Source organism: Nicotiana attenuata, unplaced genomic scaffold (genome assembly GCF_001879085.1).
Source record: "Nicotiana attenuata strain UT unplaced genomic scaffold, NIATTr2, whole genome shotgun sequence".
Lineage (NCBI taxonomy): Eukaryota > Viridiplantae > Streptophyta > Magnoliopsida > Solanales > Solanaceae > Nicotiana > Nicotiana attenuata.
Window position 1 is genome coordinate 1 of NW_017671401.1, and position 10,830 is coordinate 10,830.

Here is a 10,830-nt window from a genome sequence, read left to right on the forward strand (position 1 = left end):
AAGGTCAAAGGTGTTCACTTTTAAATAATCAATTGAGTTGAAGTGTCAAAATGGGAAAATCAAAAGTTCATATATCGGCTTTAAAATTCGGTGCAAGTTTAGATAGCCAAGAAGCCATTTCGCCTTTTGTCATTAAGCCAAAAATAATTATAGTAATATATTGAAGCTCATCTAAAATTATCAATAAATGATCTCCTAGCTGATGTAAATTTTCGAAATGCTTATACTCCATGCATATTCTCAAGAAAATCGTAGATGTGCTCCACTAATGATTAAATTGATAAATAGAAAATACGGAAAATGGCCAAATATACTTATGTATTATCAGAAAATGTTTAAATATACCCCTCGTTATATACCGTTATACTATTGATTCAAATATACTCCTTTTATGTTAAGTTTGTCCAAAGAGGACATACAATCCTACGTGGCACTGATATTTGATGAGGTGGATGCTACATGGCTTGCCACCTCAGTGCCCCTAACCCATTTTACCCCTCCCTCCTACTTTTTTCCACTACTAGAATTTTCTGCCCTCCCACCACTATTGCCACCATTACCGCTACCATGATAATTATTGTATTTCAAAATTTAATCTTTTATATATGGATTAGGGGTGCTGAGGTGGCATACCATGTGGCATCCACCTCATCAAATATCAGTGTCACGTTGGATTGGATGTCTACTTTGGTTAAAGTTAACAGAAGAGGGGTATATTTGAACCAATAGTATTATGATAGGGATATATTTAGGCCCAAAGTATAACGAATGGTGTATTTAAATCTTTTTCAGACGTATATTTGGCCCCTTGCATAGAAAATATGGCAAACGACCAAATATACCCCTCTACTTTCAAATATTGTTTACCTGTACCCTTCGTTATACTATTGGGCTATCCATACCCCTACCGTTATACTTTGGAACAAAAATACCCCTATTTTGGATGGAGTGCCATGTGGCAGCACCAGATTAAAATGATCCATTTCTTTTTTTTTTACCCAACCCGTTTTACAAAAAACCCACAACCCGAACCATATTTTTATTTTTCAGTTTTTTTAAAGAATTTTCTTTTTGTAAAACTTAAAAAAAAAATTGCAAAATATTTTCGTTTTTTTTAACTGCGTAGATATTGAAAAGATTTTGCAAAACAAATTGTAAAAACTGAAAAAAATCATTTTTTTAACAAAATCATTTTTTTTGTAAAAACTATAAAAACATATTTGTAAAAACTGAAAAAAATTGTAAAAACTGAAAGAAAAATAATTCAGTTTTTAACAAAATATTTTCGTTTTTTAAAAACTGAAAAAAATATTTCAACAAAATATTTTCGTTTTTGAAAAATGCTTTTTCTTCATTTTTTTCAGTTTTTTTAAAGATTTTCTTTTTGTAAAAACTGAAAAAAACAAATTTATATAAACTGAATTTTTTTTGTAAAGACAGAAAAATAATATTTTCGTTTTTAACAAAGTATTTTCATTTTTTAAAAACTGAAAAAATTATTTTCAACAAAATATTTTCGTTTTTGAAAAATACTTTTTATTTTTTTTTTATTTTTTCAGTTTTTTAAAAGAATTTTGTTTTGTAAAAACTGGAAAAACAAATTTTGTAAAAACAGACAAAAAATATTTTTTGTTTTTTAACAAAATATTTTTGTTTCTTAAAAACTAAAATTTAAAAAAAACTGGAAAAAAAAGTGAAAATAGGGGTCGGGTTGTGGGTTTTTTAAAACGGGTCGGGTAAAAAAAGAAAATGAGTCGTTTTAATCTGGTGTTGCCACGTGGCACTCCATTCAAAATAGGGGTATTTTTATTTCAAAGTATGACAGTGGGGGTATAGATAACCCAATAGTATAATGGTAGGGGTATAGATAACCCAATAATATAACGAAGGGTATAGGTAAACAATATTTGAAAGTAGAGGAATATATTTAGCCCTTTTCCGTAGAAAATATCATGATTCAAGACATTGAGGGGGCCGAAGTGCAAATTAGTGACAACTGGAGGCTTTAAACTNCCCCCCCATCCCCCCCAAAAAAAACAAAAAAAAAAGAGAAGAAAAAATCGACCAAAGGGAAACCTACCAAAACCCCAGTAAAACCCCAAGTCCCAGTAACAAGAACTTGAAGCTGAAAACCCCCCTTTTAAATGCTCAGATATCATCCCTTCGGAAAAAATCTCAGCTCCAATAAATGGCAATAATTCAAGATTTTACTCAATCTCATGGCACTTTCATCAAAGGTACCTCCTTTTCTTCTCAAACCCATTTCAGGACTCTATTTTTATCGCACATATTCTCAATCAAATCCCCTAATCAATCAAATTACTTCAGCATTTCACCAAGATGATAATTTTCAATTGCCTGAACCTCGTACACTGTCGAATTTACAACCAACTCATGTTGAACCAATTCTTTATAATCTTAGCTCAAAACCCTTTTCGGCAATTAGGTTCTTTGAGTGGTCTGAAAATGTTATTGGGATTAATCACACACTTGAATCTTATGCTTGCCTTGCTCATTTGCTTCTCCTTAAGCGTATGTTTGATCCTGCAAGATGGGTTTTTGGTAAAATGGTTGAAAAGTTTGGGTATTTTGATTGTGTTGCTGTGTTTGAGAAGGGGTTTAGGAATTACGGGTCGAATAGGAGTACTGTTTTTAGCTTTTTTCTTGAGAATTATTGTAGGATTGGGGAGATTGATGTGTCCGTTGAGTTGTTTTTTCAAATGTGTGAAATGGGTGTTCCATTGTCACAGTATGCAATGTTGAAGTTTCTACGTTGTTTGGTTGATTCGAGGTGTGTTAATCTTGTTTTGGATGTTTATGGAATCATGAGAAGTCGATTTAGTAAAGAGCAGACACATGGTGTTGACGTGTATAGTTTCGTGATGAATGGTTTTGTAAAGATTGGTGAGGTTCAACTGAGTTTAGACTTCCATAAGGAACTGATTAAGAGAGGGTTTTCATTGGATATTGTTGCATGTAATAAGATTTTGAAGAGTCTTTATGAGAGTAAGTGTACAGATGATATGTATAAATTCTTCGTATTGATGTTAGAGGAAGGTCCAATGCCAAGTGTTGTGACGTTTAGCACATTAATAAACAGTTACTGTAAGGAGGGAAGATTAGAAGACGCATTCAGGCTTTATGTTCTTATGATAGCAAGGGGTATAGATCCTGATCTAATTGTTTATAGTATTCTGATTGACGGCCTGTTTAAGGCCGGGAAGTTAGGGGAGGGAGGCCATCTGCTTTCAGCAGCTTTAGATAAAGGCATTAAGTTAGATGCAGTTATTTTAAGTTCTATAATAGATGCATATATCCGAAATGGAGAAGTAGCAAAAGGTGTTCAGACTTTCAAGAGAATGTTAAAGGAAGGAGTCCTGCCAACTACAGTTACGTATGGCATCCTTGTGAATGGCTTATGTCAAAAGGATCGGCTTCTTGAGGCTCTTGGTATGTTTTGTCAAATGGTGAAACATGGTACTGAACCATCTCTATTGATGTACAGCAGTCTTATAGATGGCTTCTGCAAGGCCGGGAAGCTGAAAGATGGGTTTGGTTTGTACAAGGAGATGCTTATGAAGGGATACATTCCTGATGTTGTGGTTTACAATGTGATTATAAATGGTCTTTGCAAACAGGGCTGGATGTGTGCTGCCATGAGATTCTTTTACCAAGCTATTAAAAGTGGTATAAGTCCAAATACTTATATTTTTAACACATTAGTTGACGGATTTTGCAGATTGAGACAAGTTAATAACATGGTAAAAGTATACATGCAAATGGGTGCTTGGAATATATTACCCGATGTAGTTACTCATACAGTAGTTATCAAAGGCATCTGTGAGCAAGGGAGATGTGATGAAGCGCTTGCATTTTTCTTCCAGATGCTCAAGAAGGGTTTTCTTCCTGATGTTATTACATATTGCATTCTCATCGATGGGCTTTGCAAATGGAACAATCTAACAGTTGGACTGCAGGTTTTTGAGCTGATGACGAGGACTGGTATAAATCCTGATATAGCCTTGTACAATGTTCTCATTAATGCATTTTTCAAGGAAAGTCAGTTGAGAAATGCTCTGGGACTGTTCAACGAGGTCTTAGAGTGTGGGCCGCCGCCTGATATTGTGACATACAACACTATGATCTGCGGTTACTGCTCCATGAAGATGTTGAATAATGCCATTCAACTTTATGAAGAGATGAAACACGAACCAATTGGGTACAACACTATCACCATGACCATTTTGATTGATGCATTCTGCAAAGAAGGTAGAATGGATGATGCAATGTCACTATTCTCCGAAATGCTGGAGAAAGGTCCATCTCCTAATGTCGTCACGTACAGCTGTTTGATTGATGGCTACTATAAATCCTCTTGCATGGAAACTGCTTTTGACCTTCTCGAAGAGATGCTCAGGAATAATGTATCTCCAAATATTGTGAGTTATAGCATCCTGATTGATGGTCTTTGCAAAAGGGGGATGATTGAAGATGCATCTCTAGTGTTTACTTCTATGTTAAGCACTCATATATTACCTGATGTTGTAACATATGGGATTTTGATTCATGGTTACTGCAAGGTTGGAAAATTAGTGGATGCCGTGTCCTTGTATAACCACATGCTAGAAGCTGGAGTTATGTCGGATGGTTTTATACAAAAGATACTGACAGAATATGATCTTCAAAATGGTCATAAAAATAAACCGAATACGCAATTGAAGGAGGTGCATGAGAGGGATTCCCTTCAATAGCTTCCTAGAAGTATTTGAATAGTGGAGAGGTGCAGTGTATTATTTTTGCACGCTGCTCTTGCTCCAGATATCCCTTCAGGGACATCCGTTAAAATTTGAACGATACAGAGAACATTAGCATGACCTCCGAGCAAGGATGACACACACAAACCGAGAAATGCAGATTAGGAAAATGCAGCTATCTGAACTCTGCTCTGATCCATTGTTTTATTAACACAAAATTTTAGCGTCATAGATATGCATATGATGCATCTGGTATAAATTAGGAAAATTTGTATAGAGGTGATTCTAGATGTTTTATGTACTAGTGTACATGAAGTTAATTCATCCCTTTTCTTGCAAATGCAAGGCTACACTTTTTGGTGCTAGTATAACTATCTGGACTTGTAAATACTGCTACTAATTGTAAACTTAGGGGAAAATATGTGTATTAAGTTTTGACATCCATTATTCCAATATTTATTAGGAGGAGTCTTTGGGTCTGGATAAAGATATACATGCGCTTTATGAATTCAACACTCTTCTCTTTCTATAGATGTGTCAAGGGAGTAACATGTAGTAGTAATCATAGTTTTCTTGCCTAACATGAATGACTTTGTTTTCATGTGTCCTAACTCACTACTCAGTCAACACGCTTCCAATGATGCTTGTTGATTTTTATTTTCGCAACTATGTCCCACGGGTCTCTCACTCTCTCCCCTCAAATAATACCTTGCCGGCCTTCCAGTCCAGAAGATGAGATGTGACCCAAAAGATCGAAAAGAGAGACATATTCCACAGGAACACTAAACAATTCATTTTTATACTATTTGATGACTAAAATATCCTTTTTCTTTTATTCTTTCTAATTCTTTCTAACTATGAAACTTGTTGGTTGTTTCAATCTTAATTAAAGTTCGTTGAACTCTAATTAACTAAAAAAATGAATTAACTCTTCATTGTGAATGGATGTCTACTTTACTCTGCTCCTATTTTATTGCGTGGATACACTAGTCTCCCCTTACTTAGGGCATCTCCAACAATCACTCTATTTTTTGCACCGTTTTTCACTCTAAAATGGTGCAACACCAAATCTACTCCAACAATCACACTATTTTTTACACCAAATTTTCTCTCTCTTCTATATTATATTATTATCTTCTATTTACTTTTCATTTTTTATTTCCTTCAAACTAATACTATCTTTTTTCTTTTTTCCATATTCATTATATATAATTCACATTCACCACTTATATAATCATTTATTACAAAATTTTACATAAAGGATAAATTAACAAAAAGTGAAATCATTAATAAAACATAATTAAATAAATATTACATCATAGTCAAATTTAATTTAAGTACCACATAAATATTTAATTTTCGCCTCTATTCTCCCATAAATGCTCGATTAATGCATTACGAAGTGCGAAATGCGCATCTTGTTTTTAATGTAATTTCAATTTTAATGTATCCTCCTTTTATGTACTTTATTATAATGTATTTTTATTTTATGTATTGATTATTTAAATAATGGTATATTTCTTTTATACAATTATAACAATATAAAATTTAACTTATAATTTTATATAAATATAATATATACAAAAATTAATATATCAAAAAATAGGATATAAAATTAAAATTATAAAAATCTTAATATAAAAGTTAATTATATACACAATATATAATTAATTAAAAGTTCAACAATAAAAATAAATAAATAAAAATTATTAAACCAAATATAGAGTAATGAATAGTGTTGCACCAAATTTGGTGCAACACTATTCATGCTCTATAATAGAGCAACAAATGGAGTACCATTGGAGCAATTTTACTCTATTTCTTGCACCAAATTTGGATTTGGTGCAAAAAATAGAGTACCATTGGAGATGGCCTTATAGATATTCATTTCCAGCACCAAATATTACAACATTCTTATATAAAATTAGAATATAAGAATGGTGGTTAGACAGACTATGTTGTACGGGGCTGAGTGCAAGTCTGTTAAGAAGTTTCATGTCCAGAAGATGAAGGTAAATAAAATGAGGATGTTGAGATAGATGTGTGGGCATACCAGGAAGACAAGACTAGAAATGAAGTTAGTAGGGACAAGGTAGGAGTGGCATCTGTGGAGGATAAATCTTAGACAAATATAATCTACTCTAGATCTAAGCATCATGAGTGCTGAAATCCCAGAAATTGAATTTATATAACAAATCTTAGATTGAATGGAAGACATTAAATGTAAATGATAAGCTTACAACATCAACATATCGTTTCGTATTTGAATAAATAAAGAGGATAGAGGATGATTCTTGTTGATGACTACGAGATCTAGCTTTATTGATTCAACGAAGGGGATTGCACAGGTTTGCAATCCAGAACATGAGCTTCTTCTTCTTCTTCTTCTTCTTGCCCCTGGAGATCTCTTCTATGTCTTCTCTGTCTCGGGGTCCCCCCTCTTCTGCTTGAATTTCCTTATATATCTGTCAATTTCCCCTCTTACCCAATGGTTCTTAACCAACATTCTCTCTCATGGCCGTACTCCTTCCTTACCCGTCCATGTGTTACGTCCTGCCGTATAAGCCTTTTGATGGACTGATCTCGGCAGCAGCCGAGATACTCGTCACCATTACGCCTCGTGGGCACGATCATGGCTTGGCCGACCTCTTACTGTTTCCTTTTATAATAACCATTTGATGGTCAGATTTCGACCTATACATTTGTGTCATTCGCTTCCGCTACCATATTACATTATTGTTACTATTGTTTTTTACTTGGTTGCTTTATCTCCACTATTACTTGAGCCGAGTGTAACGACCCGACCGGTCGTTTTGAGAGTTAGGGCCCGATCCCCTGTTAACTGCTTCCCCCATATCTATTTCTGCTGTTGTGACTTGCCGGAGGTTTTGTTTTGGATTTTGGAGTGTTTTGGGACACTTAGTCCCTAATGGGAGGTTAAGCCTTAGAATTTAGACTGTAGTTGGAACTGTGTGAAGACGACTTCGAAATGGAATTCGGTCAATTTTGTTAGCTCCGTTAGGTGATTTTGTGCTTAGGGGCGTGTTCGGATTGTGTTTTGGAGGTCCGTAGCTCATTTAGGCTTGAAATGGTGAAAGTTGAATTTTTGGAGTTTTGGACCGGTAATGTAATTTTTGATATCGGGGTCGGAATCCGATTCCGGAAGTTGGAATAGGTCCGCAGGGTTGAACATGACTTGTGTGCGAAATTTGGGATCAACCGAACGTGGTTTGATAGGTCATAGCTTCATGGACAAGGATAAAGCTTTAGAAGCACCAAGAAAGCCATTCACAAGGTCTCAAGCTAAGGAGAAGCAAGACAAGGTTGTTGGGCTTCAATGGGAGATCAAGAAGGCGCTAATGGTGGAAAAAGAGCTCAAGAATTATGGAGAGGATTTAGCTAAGTGCTACACTCATTTCATGGTCCAAGTCCAAGTTCAAGAGGAGGTAGATTGGGGTCCAAGCACCAGCCAAGGAGGGCCTAAATTAGGCGCCTAAATCAACTCACAAAAGAGCCAACTTGGCGCCCAAGTCAGCTCAAGGAGGGGCGACCAAGACATAGGAGAAGGAGTCAAAGTTCCTTATTTTGTTTCCTAGTTTGTTAGGACATATTTGATGTTTTCCTAGGTAGTTAAAGTTTTGGTTTTCTTTTCCCAAGATTATTAGAATTACTTTCCAAGATTGACTTGGTTTTTGTTTCCTATAGTTTTACCTTTTCCTATGGTAGTTGGACTTGTTGTCCAAAGTAGTTTAGGACTTTATTTCCTTATTTTTTTAGGTAGAATTTCGTGACCCCTTCCCTATATAAAGGGGTGTTAGTTTGTATGGGTCCACCACACTATAGAGTACCTGGTCCTCTATGAGTTTCCTCAGTGCTAACTACTGAATCAGTATGTAAATGAGACACAGGATTTTTACGTGGAAAAATCCCACTCAAGGGGACAAACCACGACCTACACCTGTAGGCTTTCAACTTCACTAACTTGTAAAATACCTATTACAAGCCACTTTGTAATGACTCCATTACAAAGAATTAAACTCAACTAACTTGTGGTACTCTTACCACAAGCCACTTTGTGACTCCCTAGTTACAAAGACTTTCACTAACTTGTGATGCTCTCACCACAAGCCACTTTGTCACTCTACAGGTACAAAGGCTTTTGACTAACTTGTGATAATCTCACCACAAGCCACTTTGTCACTCTCTAGTAACAAAGACTTTAACTTATGACTAAATCTAGTCACAACATAAACTCTGAGAGTTTACGGATTTTATAAAAGATTTCCTAATCAACGCTTCTAAGAAAGCAGGATAGGAATTACAATGAAGAACACATAACAAAGACTCAACAAACCTAAGGACTTAAGATATCTTCAATCTTTGATCCGGTCCTTGAGGTTGCAGCAACTTTGTTCTTGAGAGAGTCTGTTGCTAGCACTTGAGAGAATATTTCCTTTTCTAATTTGCAAGTATACAAGTGATCAGATCCCATGCACCAGGTTGTTATACTACAAAAGACATTACCATGGTGATGTCGATTCACAATGGTGATGTCAAATCTTGGTTAGTACATGCTTCTTCTCAATGGGAAGTGACTGCTGCACTATCTGCTGCACTGTCGCGTGTATAGTTGTAGGCAGTCACTTTCTGCAGTTGCTTTCCAGCTGTAGTTGACTCATACTTCTGTTAGAGAATCCTACGGGACCAGGTCCGTGTTGTGTTCCTCTTTGTACAGTTGCGGACATGTCACTTTCTGCAGTGCGTTCCAGCTGTATAGTTGACTTGTACTTCTATCAAGGGAACACCAAGGGGTCAGGTTCCTAATATGGTTCTTGTGCACACTGTCCAGATTGTCTTGAGTTGATTAACTTGAATGATTGTACCAGGCATGCTTCAGGTCCTTTGTCTGGTTCTATACAGAAAGTTGTTAGATCATCAAAACATAGATTAAAAGACCTTAAGCCCATCAAGGGGTATCTTCTTTGCTTTTAGACTTAGACTATTATCAATAAAAAATGTGAGATTTTTCTTGCACTCTTGTGTGCGGCTACTCTTGGATTTATTCTCAACCTTCAAGACTCAACTTAAGGTGGTAAGATTAAACTCTTTCGAAACTTAGATCACTTCTAGGTATTCGAGAAAGGTGATAAGTTTAGGCTTATTGTTGTTCTTGTTATTCTAAAGGGTCGGGTTTCACAATCTATCTCTTGTTTTTAATTCTCTACCAAAGGCGATTAGTTCTTTGTTAGCTAATTGTTGTTGTTAGGATTCAACTTCAAGAATAGACTTCTTGAATTTTCTTGAATTCAATCTATCTTTAATTTTCCGTCTTTTTTTTTGTTTCTTTATTTTCTTTAGCTTCCACACGTTTCTCGATTTTCTTAATTTTTTTTAGTAATTCTTGAATCCCCTATCGTGTTGTTATCAAGTGGTATCAGAGGATAGGCTAATCAAGATTTCAATCTTGATAATCTTGGGAGGTTCTTGAGCAACAAAAAAAAAACAAAAATCATCCCCAAAAAAAGTATTATTGCTCATTATTATTTTTAGAATTCAAGTATTATTAGGTTTCCAAGTCTAGAAAGGAAACAAGAAGAGGGGATCCTTGTTCTTGAAGATTAAGGAAACTTGTTTCCTTATTCTTGTGGGTTTTAGGTTTCCTAAAATTCTTTCCTGTTTTTTTTCTACTAACCAATTCCTATTCATCCTAGGTTTGGTCATTCACTTTTCTTTCTTTTTCTAACTCCATATTCTTATCACTAAGGGTTGTGACTAGTAAGGTTTATTAATAAATCTAGAGATTAACGACCAAGAGTTGCGTCAAGTGGAAAAAGGCAAGAGAGGTGAGAACATCAGAGGGAAAAGCCAAATTGAGAAATAAATATTGCTTTGTTCATAATGTCTCGTACAGGTAGTGATAATGAACAAAGGGTTCTTAAAGAAGCCAAAATTAAAGGAAGGAATGATTTCACCTTGCAAGCTATGCACCAACAATTTGAAAGGTGGAATTTGCAATTCCAAGAGATGAGGGACACCATTGCTGAGCAAAATATTACAACAGCTGAACTTAGGAGGG

At 35.3% G+C, this 10,830-nt stretch overlaps 1 protein-coding gene across 1 annotated transcript; it reads left to right on the forward strand.

Annotated features, from left to right (window-relative positions):
- Window positions 1–2,035: 2,035 nt before the first annotated feature.
- LOC109208060 (putative pentatricopeptide repeat-containing protein At1g31840) lies at window positions 2,036–5,248 on the forward strand. Its single transcript, XM_019371068.1, has one exon. It carries the CDS (start codon window positions 2,220–2,222, stop codon window positions 4,749–4,751), a length of 2,532 nt encoding a protein of 843 aa, XP_019226613.1. The 5' UTR covers window positions 2,036–2,219; the 3' UTR covers window positions 4,752–5,248.
- Window positions 5,249–10,830: the final 5,582 nt, after the last annotated feature.

What these genes read in the sequence shown, in the direction of transcription:
- LOC109208060 (XM_019371068.1), top strand. Translation starts at nt 2,220, where the DNA reads ATGGCACTTTCATCAAAGGTACCTCCTTTTCTTCTCAAACCCATTTCA.